Here is a 17,631-nt window from a genome sequence, read left to right as displayed (position 1 = left end):
CAAATTACAAATAGCCCAAATAAGGCAAGTGAAATAGTTAGAGGATTTTAAAATTGGTTATTTACTTACGGTATTTTATAGTAATGTAAAAGTGATACTAGATTGGAAATCTTGCTTATTTAATGCTGCTTGTACTTTTTCTTTTTTATATATACATATGTTTTTATTGTGTGATCTCAGTGTTGTCCATTTAATAAATATTATATGATCGACAATTTTTTCAGTTTAGGCAAGACTCTTTTTATTTGTCTGAAAATTTTTTTATGGAAATTTAATAGACTTCCGCATTATAAATAAAATCCAATATTCGCTTCCTGGTTTTTAATATTATTAAATAAGAACAAAAAAGATGTTTTAACGCAAGAAAATATCGGTACCAAAACAGACAAAAGTTGCCCTCATATAAGGGAGGCTATTTCCCCCTTTAACTCCCCTTTTAAGATAAAGTTTGTCGAGAGGTTTGTTGATGGCATTTTAGAACGCATCAAGTATTACCAGTCGATAATTCCAAGTATTCTGTTTATCGATTGCCTGTAAATATTTCTCAACTGACAACTTCATTATTTAAAGCGGCTGTGAATAAATAAGCCATTCATACTCTAATTATTTTAATTTCAAAATGTTCTTAATTATTTAATTAATTAATTATTACTTTCTTAATTTTCTAATTATTTAATTTTTAAAAAATGAACTTCTTTTCTTGTTGCTCTTGTGTTTTAGTGTTCGTTCTTGAAGCCTTGGGATAGCAAGCTCCAACTTTAGCCAGATGAGTGGCTGAGAGAGAGGCAACAGCTTAAGTTTTAATATCATTCTTTACCTTAGTTTGAGAAATTTTAGCACTTCTCTTTACATTACGGTTTAAATATTGTATACAGGTAATTCCTAAAATTTCTTTTTTAAGAGCTTCGGATATTATTGGCATGTGTCGTGTTTCTTTCAATTCCGTTTTTAGCACAAACTTTTAAGATGTTTTTACTTATGTTTGTTTCCCAAGATACTTCTTTGACAAAAGGCTACACAAGCCCTTGCTGTTTAGACAAGTTTTCTGCTCGGCTTTTTGATATAGCAGTCCTTTTTATTCGAAGACTTTCATTTTATTTCTCTACCTTTTTTGTGCTTAAATATGGCTTCATTTCCTTTTATGTTTTAGTTTCTCATTGAAAAAATATTTAATTTTTGTTGATCTCAGAGGCTATTAATATCGTTTTATTTGCTTATATTTCCATCTTTCGGCCTATCCCTATCTTCTTAAGTGAATATATCATTATGCAACATTCATATATGCAAAGTAGCCATTGTCCAGAGTTGCCATTGTCCAGAATGTGGTGCATTTCTATCATTCGGACGTTTTCGGGCATTTTTTGGCTGTTTATTGATTCTTTTTCACTGGCCATGTGGTAGCACTGATTTAGACTTCGAAAAAAGAGGCTACACGCTGCTAAATTGTGCGGGTCCATATAATTTTATCTATTTGTTTTAACAACACATAGCATTTTGTCAAATGTATCTATGTGTGCATCCACGTAATAATAATAAACAACTTTCAAAACCATAATGAATGGTAAGTAGTTCGACTTGTTAACAGTAACTGAAACTCTAAAAACAGAAGTTTGAAAAATGATACGCACCACAGAAATTTAATGTTTATGCTGATTCCAAGGACGCAGGATTTGTTCATTTATTAGTTCCCTATAAAAAGTTGTTAGCTTAGAATATTTTCTTGAGTTTGCTTAACAACGCCCTATTTGCCCATGGGTGCCTAAGCATCCCTACAGGGCCTCAGAATAAAATTTTCAGTTAGCCATTTTAATCAAAGCGGTTGAAAGATCAATAAAATTGCTTCCATTGAATAAGTGGTATGTCCAGCCCTAGGGGCAAGGGCGCTAAATCGTGGAACGTGCTTGGGCCTGTGCCCCCTATATTTTCGTTTTTTTTTATGTTTTTCCTAATACTAAAAAAATCCTTCCTAGCCAATGGGTAAGCGTGCCAGACTTGACATCCTTTGTCTGTGAGGACAAGGGTCTCAGTCCTGATGTCGCTGGTTATTTGGTCTGGAACGTGAATCAGCTGTGTGACCCTGAAAGCTGAGCCAGAGTCGATCCAGCTCTAGATCTGGATCTGGAGAAACCTGGGTGGGAAAGGGAAGCGTTGGATGATTGGCCAAATCGCGCATAGCCCTCCCGCCCGAAGGCATCGAGTAAGTAGATTGGTACCTCTGCTACACAGATCAATGGTCAGCAAAAATTTTTCGTTTTTTCTTTATGCTAAAAATAGTTTTGAATCCTGTTCACCTCTCCTTGGGCATATTGTCAAGATGTACCCTTTTGAGACGCTGATTGCTGTATGAGCCTGTTGATTAGCATCTAAAGCTAATACTGAATTTTTAACGTCAAAAATCAAACACGTCAAGCACAACGTTATCGGATTTGTGCTTCCCCCTACACCCCTCCTGCCCATTTTTTGCAAATATTGAAATCTTTTACCTCTTTTGATTCTTGATCGTTTAGGGATTATTAGATAATGGTCCTTACTGGTCGTTAGAAGTGAACGTGCCACCATCTAACACCAATCCCTCAGTTCTGAGAGGCTGCATACACTGTCTTTCAAAATTATTACATCAGATGACTATGTCATAATTTTTGACAGATAGGATTTTAGTGTTGGTTTGTGGCATTTAATGGCTGAAAGTAAAACTTCATTGCTACGCAATCTATTAAATAACTTAGGAACTATCTAGAACTTAAAAGTTAAGCCAGGGAGCTCTCTCTCTCTCTCTCTCTCTCTCTCTCTCTCTCTCTCTCTCTCTCCTCTCTCTCTCTCTCTCTCTCTCTCTCTCTCTCTCTCTCTCTCTCTCTCTCTCTCTCTCTCTCTCTTCTCTCCCTCTCTCTCTCTCTTTCTGTCTGTCTCTCTTTCTCTCTTGTAATTTTACGATTACTTGTTTAAAATAATCATCCACAGGAAATAAATAAACCAACACTTGTTTGTGATTATTTTCTCAGATTTTTATTCTCAGAGGATTATATATCTCATGAAAAAAAAAACTGCACGTTTATAGATTGAAAGAAAAAACTGCTCGGTGAGTCTAAGATTTTTTTTTAAACCCATGGCTGTAATTCTAGTTGAGATTATTTTTTTTTGGGGGGGGGGGTGCCGATTGCCGAGTCAGGGGACCTAGAAATACGTAAGGGGGCTAATTCAAAATAAAATTGAAAGGCAGTAAAGAAGACCAACATGAGCAAAATTGCGTTTTCTGGCATTTTGGGGTTTAGAAAAAAATTTTGCCGTTCTAAAGGGCCAAAATAATATCGATTGAATAGTCTGAAACTGTCGATCCATTTATAACAATCAAAACCTATCTAATTAGCCGCCAAATTCCAAAAACTATCATAGCATACGGCGGAAAGTTCTTCCCTAAAGATTACAATTTATTTTGATATTTTCATCCCCTCCCCCTGTAAACATTTCAAGGAGTTCCTCAATTCATCCGGGACGAATATCACCAAGACTGTGACCAGGAGTTTTGTTCGAAAAGGGCTACTTTTTGGGGGGAAGATATAAGAAAAACTGGAGAAAATGCATCAAATTTATTTATATACGTTTTTGTTACGTGTTTAGAAGCTGGACGAAAATGTCAGGGAGTTTCGACCCACCCCCTCTCCTAGACACGGCCTTGATTATCTCTCTCAAAGCATTACTATACAAAAATAGACCTTTAATATAAACAATATGGATTGAAAGATGATGGCCTCCCTCACATTTAAGAGAGCCCAGGATCAATGTTGTAACTAACTGTAATTAAAGATCGATCCTTGTTTGACTCTTTGTCACAACTCTACTTTTAAAACAATGAAAAAAATTTAGCGTTAAGAGAGAGGTGTTGAGGAGGGGGCAATCCCTTTCATATACATAATAATTTCAGTTCGTTTTAAGTTTTAATGTCGCTCCTTACTTGCAGTTAAAACACTTTTTTTTATTTAATTCCTGCAAGTGACTACCTGATTGCTGCTGGACCCTTCAACACAAAGTTGGTCTGTCTGAAACCCCCCACCCAAGCCATTGGAAAGTTTGGACTAAGGCAGAGACGTGAAAATGGGTAAAGACTAGTAAAGTATGCCTTGATGAATCATCTTGTTGTCACCAACATCATACTCCAGCACAATGCCATCTATAGACTTGTCATTCCAATGACGGTATTGCTAAGGCCCAATTTGACCTCATTCTCGTCTACCAGCGTTGGAGAAGTTCAGTAATGGAATCTTAAAACGGTGCAGATGCAGGCTAAAAATCGGATCCGATCACAAGCTAGGTCCTTGCATAAATCCTAGTTCGTCTTGCATCTCAGAGAAATGAATATATCAAAAGCCAAATGGCCTTGGTAAGCTGCAAGATAAAGAATTTAGCAAACTCTAAACATGGAGCTAACGTAATGTTTTGATGCCTTATACTTGAATGAGGAGGAAAGTTCTGACCCTGAACAAAGATGGGAGACCTTCAAAACAGTGATGAGAGAGTCCACGCAAGAGATCCTTGGCTAAAAGAAAGTAAAACAGACAACATTGGGTTACCACCAGAACCCTGTCAATAGTCGAAGAGCGAAGGAGAAAGATGAGCGGCCTAAAGAAGTCACAAAAGGGTTGGGCAGAAAGGTCAAGCGTTCTGCTTGCCTAGACCGTCATGAAATGTGGGAAGAGACTGCTTTGTCAATAGAAAAGCAGCATACACTCATAACACCCGCAAACTCTACCAAATTCTCAAGGAATCAACCTGCAAGAAAGCTGCTGTGCCAGAAGTTATCAGAGACAGATCAGGAAAAGTCATTAGCTGTCAAAAGGAGTGTTTGACAGGATGGAAAGATCACTTCCAAACACTGCTTAATCCATCCCCATCGTCAACTCTTGGTGGTTTTTCCCCTTGGGTTAAAAAGGGACCTTATAATGTCGAGCTGTTCACCTCAAGAAGAGTAAAAGTACTCGAAGTGATTAAGCCCTGAAGAGAAAAACCACAGACCAAGATGTTGTCCTCCCGGAAATGTAAAAACAGTTCCCCGAGATCAGTGCGGAACAGCTCAATGGTATCCATGAAGCTCGATATTTCTTCAGTGGGATTCTCTGATACGCAGAATGCGATGGTGTGATTTTCGTTAAGCTTCTATGAATTTTAGGGGATGTTTCCCCATATTTTCAAAAATAAGGCAAATTTTCTTAGGCTCGTAGCTTTTGATGGGTAAGACTAAATTTGATGAAACTTATATTTAAAATCAACATAAAAATCCAATTCTTTTGATGTAACTATTTGTATCAAAATTCCGTTTTTTAGAGTTTCGTATACTATTGAGCCGGGTCGCTTCTTACTACAGTTTGTTACAACCACGAACTGTACCACATCTCACATAATAGAATATTACAGTATTTGACTGTAAAAAAGGGAAGAAAAAACAACCAACGGCAAGTAAGAAATTACGAAATTCAGGAACGAAAATTTAATTTGCATATTTAAATATTCAAAAATAATTTAATTTATTACTTCTTGATGATTTAGTTTTGCCAAACGGCTTCAAAAATTGTGTAAGCCATTTTATGCTTTATGGATTTCCCAACATTACTTGAAAACCGACCAGAAATCGAATATGGAAAAAACGTTTTTTTTTCCAACTGAAAGTAAGAAACAACATTAAAACTTAAAATGAACAGAAACTATTCCATATATGAAGGGGGCTGCCCCCTCTTCAGCACCCTTACACTCAAATTTTCATTTATTTTAAAAAGTAGAGTTGTGACAGAGTCAAACATTAGCGTAAAGAGTGATGTATTGAACAAGAAGCAGGCCTTTCCTATACAGAATAATTTCTTTTCGGTTTAAGTTTTAATATTTTTCCTTATTTTCAGTTGTAAAAACTTGTTTCCTATTATTTAATAACACAGAACAGATTCCTGTCCCCCTTAATTTCAGGGGGTAGAGTTATTCCCCTTAAATTAGTTGTGGTAGGAGTCAAATCTCCTGCCGTATGCTACGTGACAGATAACGTGGTGTCGATACAGATTTTATAAGCTTTTATTTTCTTATCAGTCAAATCTGAAATGGCGGTTTTTTTCACTCAAAATATTTCAAGGAAAATTACATCATCGATAAATGCTGTCAAGTCATGTCTGGCTATTTTGATGCATTTAGTTGTTTTTACCGACTATGCCAAAAAGGATTACAAGTGAAATGAAATTGTGTGCGAAAAAGCAAATGAAATATAAAACTGAAAAATATAGTTCTTCGCCTTCTTCTATGTTCACACCACCGGATACACCACCTCCACGTCACGTAGAAAGTCACGCTTATAAAGCCAGCAGTGGAGACATGTTGAAGTAAGTCAATAAAATTTCGCATTCCAAGACTTCTTATGAAGGGAACATAGTAATTTGCAAATTCGACATTTTCGATACTCATATAATCAAACAGTTCGTGGTAACGAACTGTAGTAAGGAGCGACCCGGCTCAATAGTAAACGAAACTCTAAATAACGGAATTTTGATGCTAAAATATACATCAAAAGAATCAGATTTTGGTCTTTGTCATCAAAAGTTACGAGCCTGAGAAAATTTGTCTTATTTTAGAAAATAGGGGAAAACACCCCCTAAAAGTCACAGAATCTTAACGAAAATCACACCATCGCATTCAGCGTATCAGAGAACCCTACAGAAAAATTTTCAAGCTCCTATCTACAAAAATGTGGAATTTCGTATTTTTTGCCAGAAGACAAATCACGGGTGCGTGTTTATTTGTTTGTTTTTTTGTTTTTTGTTTTTTTTTCCCAGGGGTCATCGTATAGACCAAGTGGTCCTAGAATGTTGCAAGAGGGCTCATTCTAATGGAAATGAAAAGTTCTAGTGCCTTTTTTAAGTGACCAAAAAAATTGGAGGGCACCTAGGCCCCCTCCCACGCTCATTTTTCTCCAAAGTCAACAGATCAAAATTTTGAGATAGCCATTTTGTTCCGCATAGTAAAAAACCATAATAGCTATGTCTTTGAGAATGACTTACTCCCCCACAGTCCCTGGGGGAGGGGCTGCAAGTTACAAACTTCGACCAGTGTTTACATATAATAATGGTTATTGGGAAATGTACGGTCGTTTTCAGGGGATTTTTTTTTTTTTTTGGTTTGGGGGTGGGGTTGAGGGGAGGGGGCTATGTGGGAGGATCTTTCCTTGGAGAAATATGTCATGGGGGAACAGAAATTCAATGAAAAGGGCGCAGGATTTTCTAAAATTACTATAAAAAAAATGAAAAAACAAACATGGAAAAATTCTTTCAATTGAAAGTAAGGAGTACCATTGAAACTTAAAACGAACAGAGATTATTACGCATATGAGGGGTTCTAAAAATACTTTAGCATAAAGAGCGAGGTATCTAGGAGGAGATAAATACCTCGCTCTTTATGCTAAAGTATTTTTAGTAATTTCAACTATTTATTCTACGGCCTTTCTGATTCAGGGGTCATTCTTAAAGAATCGGCACAAAACTTACGATTTAGTGTAAAGAGCGAGGTATTAACGAGGGTACAAACCCCCTCATATACATAATAAAAATTTAAGAATATAAAAGTTTGTTACGTAAGTTAATTCTTAAGTTACGTATATTTTTTACTAATAAAAAAATTCGTTAAAAATTTAAATTTATAGTTGCCTTTTTGTGTAACCGAAAAATTGCATGGCAACTAGGCCTCCTTCCCCATCCCATATTTCTCAAAATCGTCTGATCAGAACTAAGAGAAAGCCATTTAGCCAAAAAAGGAATTAAAATGTAAATTTCATTTTAATAATTTATGTGTGGAGAGCCAAAATCAAACATGCATTAATTCAAAAACGTTCAGAAATTACATAAAAAAAACTAGTTTTTCTAACTGAAAGTAAGGAGCGACATTAAAACTTAAAACGAACATAAATTACTCCGTATATGAAATGGGTTGTCCCCTCCGCAATCCTTCGCTCTTTACGCTAAAGTTTGACTCTTTATCACAATTCTGCTTTTTAAGACAATTAAAAGCTTTAATTGTCTTTCTAAGTTTTAAAATAGCAGGAACAATCAACGCCCACAGATAAAACGCAACAATAAATAATCGGGATATTTTTAGGGAAGAGGATATTTTAAAGTATGAGGTGGAAAAATTTAATATGGACTATTTTTTAACCCCCTCCCTCTCTCTTTTTTCTCCGTGTAGGCACTGCATAAAGGATATTTTTCCCTTCAGTTCATTTACATAAATTATTAAAACATTTCCCCACCCACTTTTGCTGTGATTTATTTGAAAAGCTTTTTCTGAACGAAGAGCTTTTAAAGAAAAGTAAAAAGCCTTATTAAAACCTAAGACAAGCAGAAATAGAATTAAATTATACTTCAAATTCTAAACAACAAAAAATTACTAGCCAATATATATATATATATATATATATATATATATATATATATATATATATATATATATATATATATATATATATATATATATATATATATATATATATATATGTTTATATATGTATATGTATATATATATATATATATATATATATATATATATATATATATATATATATATATATATATATATATATATTTATGTATACATACATACATATATATATATATATATATATATATATATATATATATATATATATATATATATATATATATATATATATATATATATTATATATTTATATATATATATCTCGGGGGGCTGCTCCCCCCCCCCTCTCGAAACGACACCACTGTTCCTAGCAATGAACATGTGAAATCCAAGGCGAAAGAAATAAAACAAATAATTACATCCAACAGTTCGTGGTAACGAACTGTAATGGAATTTTTATACCAATAGCTACATCAAAAGAATTGTATTTTAATGCTGATTTTAAACATATAAGTTTCATCAAGTTTAGTTTTAACCATCAAAAGTTACGAGCCTGGGAAAATTTGCCTTATTTTAGAAAATAGGGAGAAACAACCCTAAAAGTCATAGAATCTTGACAAAAATCACACCAACAGATTCAGAGTATCAGAGAACCCAGTTGTAAAAGTTTCAAGCTCCTATCTACAAAATGGGGAATTTTTTTTTTTTTTTTTTTGTTTTTTTGCCAGAAGGAAGATCACGGATGCGTGTTTATTTGTTTGTTTGTTTTTGTTTGTTTTTTTATTTTCCAGGGGTGATCGTATCGACCCAGTGGTCCTAGAATCTTGCGAGAGGGTTCATTCTAACGGAAATGAAAAGTTCTAGTGCCCTTTTTAAGTGACACCTAGGCCCCCTCCCACGCTAATTATTTTTCCAAAGTCATTGGATCAAAATTCTGAGATAGCCATTTTATTCAACGTAGTCGAAAAACCTCATAACTATGTCTTTGGGGACGACTGACTCCCCTAAAGTCCCCGTGAGAAGGGCTACAAGTTACAAACTCTGACCAGTGCCTACATATAGTAATGGTTAAGTTTTAATACCGCTACTTACTTTCCGTTAAACAAAAAACATTTTTTTTATTTAATTTCTGAACGTTTTTGAATCAATGCATGTTTTGATTTTGGCTCTCCGCAGATGAAAAATTAAAACGAAACTTGCATATTCATTTATTTTTGCCAAATGGCTTTCTCATAGTTTTGATCGAATGATTTTGAGAAAAAAAAGAGCACGGGAGGAGGTCTAGTTGCGCTCCGATTTTTTGGTTACTTAAAAAGGCAACTAGAACTTTTAATCTTTTACGAATCTTTTTATTAGTAAAAGATATACGTAATTTATAAATTAGCTTACAGAATAAGCTTTAGTATTCTCATATTTTTATTAAGTATATGAAGGGGTTCACCCCCTCGTCAGTACCTCACTCTTTACACTAAAACTTAAAATTTGTCCGAATTTCTTAAGAAAGACCCCTGAATCACAAAAGCCGTAGAATAAATAGTTGAAATTACTAAAAATTACTTTAGAATAAAGAGCGGGGTATTAGGAGGAAGTGAACCCATCATATGCGTAATAATTTCTGTTCGTTTTAAGTTTTAATGCTTCTCCTTACTTTCAGTTGAAAAAAATTTCATATTTATTTTTTCATTGCTTTTTTTTTAAATAATGCTAGAAAATCCTGCGCTCCCTTCATGAAACTTTTCTTCCCCCATGACGAATTCCTCAAAGGAAAGTTCCTCCAGCATATCCTCCTCTTCCCCCCCCCCAACCTAAAAATTCCCCTTAAAACGTCTGCAAAAGTCTGTAAGCGGCATTAAAGAGCGGGGTGTTGATGAGGATACAGCCCCTTTCATATACGAAGTAATTTCTGTTTGTTTTAATACCACTTTTACCACTTTAGTTTTAATACCACTCGTTACTTTCCTTTAAAAAAAATACTTTTTTTTTTGTTTGTTTTTTTAAACATAAACATAACGCCACTGATATAAGTATCCTACAACGGGATTTTTTTTTTAATAAATCCCAAAACAAGTAGAAATTAAACTGAATAATCAACTCGAACTTTAAAGGAACACCCGTTACTACTAATCAATCAAACAGTAAATAAATAAATTTTAGTGTAATCAATCAAACTAATCAAACAATTTGATACCAATAGTTACATCAAAATAATTGCATTTTAATGCTGATTTTTAATATATAAGTTTCATCAAGTTTATTCTTACCCATCAAAAGTTACAAGCCGAAGAAAATTTGCATTATTTTAGAAAAATAAGGATAAACACCCCCTAAAAGTTATAGAACCTTAACTAAAATCACACCATAAGATTCAGAGTATTAGAAAATCCTAGTGTAGAAGGTTCAAGCTTCTATCTACAAAAATGCGGAATTTTGTATTTTTTGCCTGAAGACAGGTCACGGATGTGTTTATATGTTTGTTTTCTGTTTTTTTTTTTCCTTTTTTTTGTCAGGGGTGATCATACCGACCCAGTGGTCCTAGAAAGTAGCGAGAGGGCTCATTCTAACGGAATTAAAAGTTCTAGTTCCCTATTAGGAGACCTAAAAATTGAAGAGCACCTAGACCCCCTCTCATGCTCCTTTTTTCCCAAAGTCACCGGATAAAAATTTTAAGATGGTCATTTTATTCAGCATAGTCAAAAAACCTGACGATAATTTCTTTGAGGACGACTTAATCCCCCACAGACCTTGGGAGAGGGGCTACAAGTTACAAACTTTGCCTATTGTTTAAACATTGTAATGGTTATTGGGAAGTGTAAAAACGTTTTCATGGGGACTTTTTCACGTTGAGGTGAGGATGGGATGGGGGAGGGGGCTACGTAGGACGATCTTTCCTTGGAGGAATTTATCATAAGGGATTTTATAAATAGATAAAAAAAAATTTCAACTGGAAGTACGGAGCAGCATTAAAACTTAAAACTAACAGAAAATATTACGTATATAAGGGAGTTTGTTTCCTTCACAATACCTTGCTCTTTAGGCTAAACTATTTTTAGTAATTTCAACTATTTATTCTATGGCTTTTGTGATTCAGGGGGTCATTCTTAAATAATAATAATAACAATAATAATTTAGTTCTTACCCACTTACAAAAGGGAAAAAGTGGAGTACAAGGAGAAAAACAAAGAACTACAAATAACACAAATAACACAAACAAACACAAAAATAAATAACACAAATATAAGAGAAAAAAATATAACAATTTAGCAAAAGAGGCGGATAAGATGATTGTTAGGACCAAGGCAGATTGGCACTTCATCAATTAAATTTGACCTTAGTTTTTCCACTGAAAGAACAATATCCGTTGCCTGGTAAGTAAATGATCGTGGTAAATAAAGTAGGAACTTTAAATACCGATAGTAATCCGTCTTGACCCTCTTTACGTCACCTTTATTCGAAAGCATAAAAAAACAGCACAAAATAACACAGAATGGTCGCACAAACTCGATTACAGCTTTGCAAGTGCTTGTCGCCGGAAATGTCCACGGTTTTCAACAATTTTAGAATACCCCAGTTTAAGCTTAAATTGAATATCCCGAATCATCTGAAAACGAAAAGATTCTTCTAAAGAATTGGGACAAAATTCAAGTTTTAGTGTAAAGAGCGAGGTATTGACAAGGGGGTGAACCCTGCATATACGTAATAAAAATATACAAATATAGAAGTTCGTTAGGCAAGTTAATTTGTAAGTTACATATATTTATTACTAATAAGAACGGTCGTAAAAAAATAAAAAGTTCGAGTTGCATTTTTAAGCAACAAAAAATTGGAGGGCAGCTAGGCCTCCTCCAACGCCCCTTTTTTATCAAAATAGTCCCAACAAAACTATGAGAAAGCCGTTTAGCTGAAAAAAATTACAAATTTCGTTTTAATTATTCATGTGCGGTGAGCCGAAATCAATGCATGCATTAATTTAAAAACGTTCAGAAATTAAATTTAAAAAAAAACAAGTTTTTTTAACTGCAAGTAAGGAGCGATATCAAAACTTAAAACAAAGAGAAATTATTCCGTATATGAAAGGGGTTGTCCCCTCTTCAACGCCTCGCTTTTTACGCTAAAGTTTCTTATTGTTTTAAAAAGCAGAGTTTTGACAAAGAGTCAAACTTAAGCGTAAAGAGCGAGGCGTTGAAGAGGCGACAACATATATTCAAAAAAGGGAGAAACACCCCCTAAAAGTCATAGAATGATGAAAATCCCACCATCAGATTCAGTGTATCAGAGAGCCCTACTGTAGAGGTTTCAAGCTCCTAGATGCAAAACTGGCGAATTTTGTATTTTTGCCAGAAGAAAGATCACAGATGCATGTTTACTTGTTTTTTTTTCTTTTCCCCAGGGGTGATCGTATCGAACCAGTGGTCCTAGAATGTAGCGAGAGGGCTCATTCTAATGGAAATCAAAAGTTCTAGTGCCCTTTTTAGTGACCGAAAAAATTGGGGGTAACAAGGCCCCTCTTGAGCTCATTTTGTTTCAAAGTCATCGGATATAAATTTTGAGACAACTATTTTGTTCAGCATAGTCGAACAATCTAATAATTATATCTTTGAGGGCGAGTTAATCCACATCAGTTCTCGGGGGAAGGGGCTCCAAGTTATGAACTTTTCCCATTGCTTACATATAGTATTGATTATTGGGAAGTATACAGATGTTTTCAGGGGAGATTTTTTCTGGTGGGGGTTGGGGGAGGGGATTATGTGGGAAGATCTTTTCATGGAGGAATTTGTCATGGGGGAAGAGAATTTCCATGAAGAGGTGCTAGATTTTCCAGTATTATTTTAAAAAACAATGAGAAATTAAATATAAATAAACAATTTTTTTCAACTGAAAGTAAGGAGCAATATTAAATACTTAAAACTGACAGAAATTATTAAGTATATGAGGAGGTTCGTCCCCTCCTCAATATCTTGCTCTTTACACTAAAGTATTTTTAGCTATTTCAAGAACTACTTATTCTAATTAAACGGCCTTTGTGATCCTTAAAGACTTGAAACAAAATTTGAATTTTAGTGTAAAGAGCAAAGTATTGACGTGGGGGCAAACCCACTCATATGCGAATAAAAATATACGAATATAGATGTTCGTTACGTAAGTTAATTCGTAAGTTACGTATATTTATTGCTAATAAAAACGTTCGTAAATAAAAGTAAAGTTCTAGTGACCTTTTTAAGAAACCAAAAAAATGGAGGGTAACTATGCCCCTCCCCACCCCATTTTGCTCAAAATTGTCTGATTAGGCTAAAACTTTGAGAAAGCCATTTATCCAAAAAAAGCGCAAATTAATATGCAAATTTCGTTTTAATTATTTTTATGTACGATGAGCCAAAATCAAAACCTGTATTAATTCAAAAACATTCAGAAATTAGATATAAAAAACGGTGTTTTTTTTTACTGAAACTGAGGAGAGACATTAAACTTAAAGCGAACAGAAATTATTCCGAATATGAAACGGACTGTGTCCTCCTCAATGCCCCGTTCTTTACGCTAAAGTTTGACTCTTTCTCACAACTCTAAGTTTTAAAAGAATAAAAAACTTTAGCGTAAAGAGCGGAGCATTGAGGACCGGACAGTCCCTTTCATATACGGAATAATTTATGTTCTTTTTAGGTTTTAATGTCGCTTCTCACTTTTAGTTAAAAAAAACTTGTTTTTTTTTTTTTACTTAATATGCACTAACAACCGAAGTTTCTCCTTTCCAAACAGAGTCTTCCAATACCGAAAAAGGGGATCTCATGCAACCAAGCCCCCGCTAAAAATTGAACTGGATTGGGACACTAAAAAATTTAAACATTAGATTACTTTGACAAAATATGTACTTAACTATTTGTTTTTCCTTCTGCAGGTACTGTTGATATTGGATGTGCTTAGAACAAGAGAACAACCTATTCAAAAAACAGAGATGTTTCTTATGAAATGCAACTTTTTAAGTGATTAAAGAATTATAATTTTTAGTTTCCAGTGAAGCTTTTCAAAATTTATCCAAAAAAAAATAAAATCTTGAGTAAAAATAGAAAAAAAGTCCATTCTCACAAAGGACCAGGAGATACTTCACAACAAATTCACCAAAAACTTTGTAAATGAATAATAGAGCGAGAGTGTTTTTTTTTTGCTTTTTTTTTATTAAGCAAAATGTACAGTTTAATAGAAGCAAATTCGCAAGAAATGTGGTAAACAAACGCAATTTTTCTATTACTATTAAACAAAAAGTGCTAATAGAGTGGATTTTTTACAGGCAAGAAAAATGGAATTCCGAGAGAGGATCAAGGAAAATGACAGAATTTCTAACAATTTACATAAATTCCAAGTCAACAGGTAAGGAGCATTTAATTAACCATACAATTTTCTTGGATAGAGTCTTTTTTGAAAGGGTTTAGTATCCCACTCAAAATTCCCTGAAGTACAACTTAATACCCTTGGGTTTTCTCCCTGTATTTAAACTATGGGAAAATTGTGTAATTTACAACCCTTGCCCCCAGGGCTGTAGGGGGCTTGACATCACCGGAGGCATAATTATTAGACCTTTTGACTATTTTGAACATAATGACTTTTCGAAGTCTCTATAAATTATGGGGAGACATCTAAAAGGGCAAGAGGGGCTGGTTGCGCTCTGATCACTCTTCAACATTTCCTTCTACATACCTTGATAGTTTTAACTTAATAGCCTCAGCCGTTTCTTAGTTATTGCTATTGTACCCTTTTGATAAACACCCTGCATACAGTGGGTTCTGGTTTTGTTTGACATCTCCCTCAATATTTTCTGAAAGTTTCACCTAAATACACTAAGCCTTTTTGGAGATTCTGAATCGAACATGTCCGCTTTTGTCAAAAAACTAACCTTATTTATAAACAATGGGTAGCTTGCATAACTCAAAACCGTAACCACAGGGGCTGTGGAAGGGGGGTTATATATCTTCTCCAAAGGCATAGTTATTTGACCTTTAAACTATTTGGAAAATTACGGCTATAGGATATTGGGGTGAAACTTTAATGAGATTTTGAGAGGGAAGCTAAGCCTTTTTAAAGACTCAGGATCAAACATGCCCCCTTTCCCAGATAAAAATCAACATGGGCTACTTGCATAGCTTATAGCCCTTGCCCAGGGGCTGTAGGGGGTTATGAAGGTCACAAAAGCATAGTTATTTGACTTTTGAACTATTGTACAAAAAATGGCGATCTCAAAATTTGATCATATGTCTTTGGAGAAAAAAGAGCATGTGATGGGGGTGGTTTCCCTCCAATCCTTTTTATTATTAAAAAGATTTCTAGAACACCCAATTTCCAATCGAATGAGCCCCTTTCCAACGTTTATGAGACCTTCTCTTCCATATGAAGTGGCTCTGGGGAAAAAAATTATCAGAATACTTTGAAGCCTTATAGCTCTTTACTATAGACAACGTCACAGCGTTGCCTCTGATAATAACAGATATATAGTATTGCATAGTTGCGCCCCAGCCATCTACGAACTTATCAAAAATGTAGAACATTATATCTTTAGCCCCAAAATAGTCAGTCACACTAAAAATGCAGTTTTCAAGTTCCTCCCACCCCCTTCTTCTACCAAAAAAGGTTGACTCTGTGTTCCTGTCTTCATTCTCGGAGCTTTGCGTGGAGTGAGATTACAAATAATATATATATATATATATATATATATATATATATATATATATATATATATATATATATATATATATATATATATATATATATATATATATATATATATATAGTCTATACTGTTCTATAAATCACGGTTTTGTGGTAGGGGCCCAATTCACTTCTGGAGATGATCCTAGTAGGGCTCAGGCACGGAAGGAGGAATTTATTTCGTGATATCCATATTTATTGGTCCAGAAACTAAAAGAATCACTCAAAAATAAGAAACTCGGGCCGTTATTACAAACAGAACGTGGTAAACAGAGTAAAATTACGGGATTCCAAGGGTGCAGGCCCAATGATTTCTTCCAAGGTACGTGCCTGGTAGGCTCCATCGATGAGAATTTTTTCTGGACATAACTACCCAATTTTTAAAAAGAAATTTGCACAAAGGTGGAAGTTTTTTGTCCCTTCACCACCAGCAAGAAATGACGAGATTCTTACTGTTTGTCTAAAGTTTTTTTTTTTTTTCTGGTACAGTTTGCATGGCTTTGAGCAATTGCAACTCCTATAGAAAAACGGACCTCCGTTGGGCTTGATTTTTCTTGTGTGCCTATGGTATTTAATACAATGTATGGACTCCTCTAAATCCCTCTATATCCAATGTTGGTTCGTTGCTGAAGCTAAGTTTAAAGAAAATAAAAATTTAATGCTTGACGTAACGTTTAGTACTTTTCAAATAAAAATACTTTGGCTAACTACAAATCAATTACCAGGGGTGCTCTTAGTTTGGCCCTCCTCCCCAAAAAAAGAACCCGCCGTAATCCATTCATCGATCGTATATATTAGAACTAGAACTGTTTAAACTAGCGTTTAAACAGCCAGTGAAGTTCTCGGACGTCTTCTTCCTTGCCCCAAATCAGTAACAAAATCAGATGTTAATTGAAATTGTATAATTCATAATTATACATTTTATTTCATTCTACATTTTTTACCATAATACATTTAAACCAAGACATCAATTTACCACCGGTCTCGCCGCAGCTTCAAACACCTACTTATAGGCATATTTTGTTCTAGCCTCCTTAAATTAGGAAGTAACGGTCTGTAAAAAAAAATTATTTATTACTATACAGCAAAAAAAGAAGAAAAATGCGCGGAACTATCAAGCCCAAAGCCATGGAAGCATATTCTTGTATTTATTTTCTTATACGAAAACGGTACACAGACACATCTACCAAATCGTGAAGTAACGGTTGTGGCGAGCCTGCCAAGTCTTTGTAATGAGCTGCTGCCTTGTTAACCTGCAAAACCAAAAATAGCTTGAGAACCAAACTAATAATTAGAACTAATTTACTATTAATACACAATTCTGTGGTATCAAGAAAAAGGTGAAAGGTCTTAAGTGATGTATTGTCTTTAATAATATTCTCAATATTTACGTACATACCACTACGATAATGCTCCATGGTATTCAAGAAAAAGATCACACTACGAAATTCCATATTATCTTGATTAATATTTCCAATGCTGTTTATACATAAACAGCATGTATAAACCGGTTAAAATAAAGCGGTTAAAAAGGTTTTAAAA

The 17,631-nt window shown here is 34.5% G+C and overlaps 1 protein-coding gene across 2 annotated transcripts in view; it reads left to right on the top strand.

Annotated features, from left to right (window-relative positions):
* Positions 1-6,144: 6,144 nt before the first annotated feature.
* LOC136037980 (ecdysone-induced protein 78C-like) overlaps positions 6,145-17,631 on the top strand; it is a 107,243-nt gene continuing 95,756 nt past the window's right edge. For both annotated transcript variants that reach the window (XM_065720890.1, XM_065720880.1), the window contains exons 1-2: positions 6,145-6,353; positions 14,678-14,757. In XM_065720890.1, the coding sequence (XP_065576962.1) occupies positions 6,184-6,353; positions 14,678-14,757 (250 nt within the window). In that variant the 5' untranslated portion in view covers positions 6,145-6,183. The remainder of the gene's footprint in view (positions 6,354-14,677; positions 14,758-17,631) is intronic.

Source organism: Artemia franciscana, chromosome 2 (genome assembly GCF_032884065.1).
Source record: "Artemia franciscana chromosome 2, ASM3288406v1, whole genome shotgun sequence".
NCBI classification, from domain to species: domain Eukaryota; kingdom Metazoa; phylum Arthropoda; class Branchiopoda; order Anostraca; family Artemiidae; genus Artemia; species Artemia franciscana.
The sequence above is the reverse complement of the archived record's forward strand: the minus strand, read 5'-3'. Positions and strand labels throughout refer to the sequence as shown.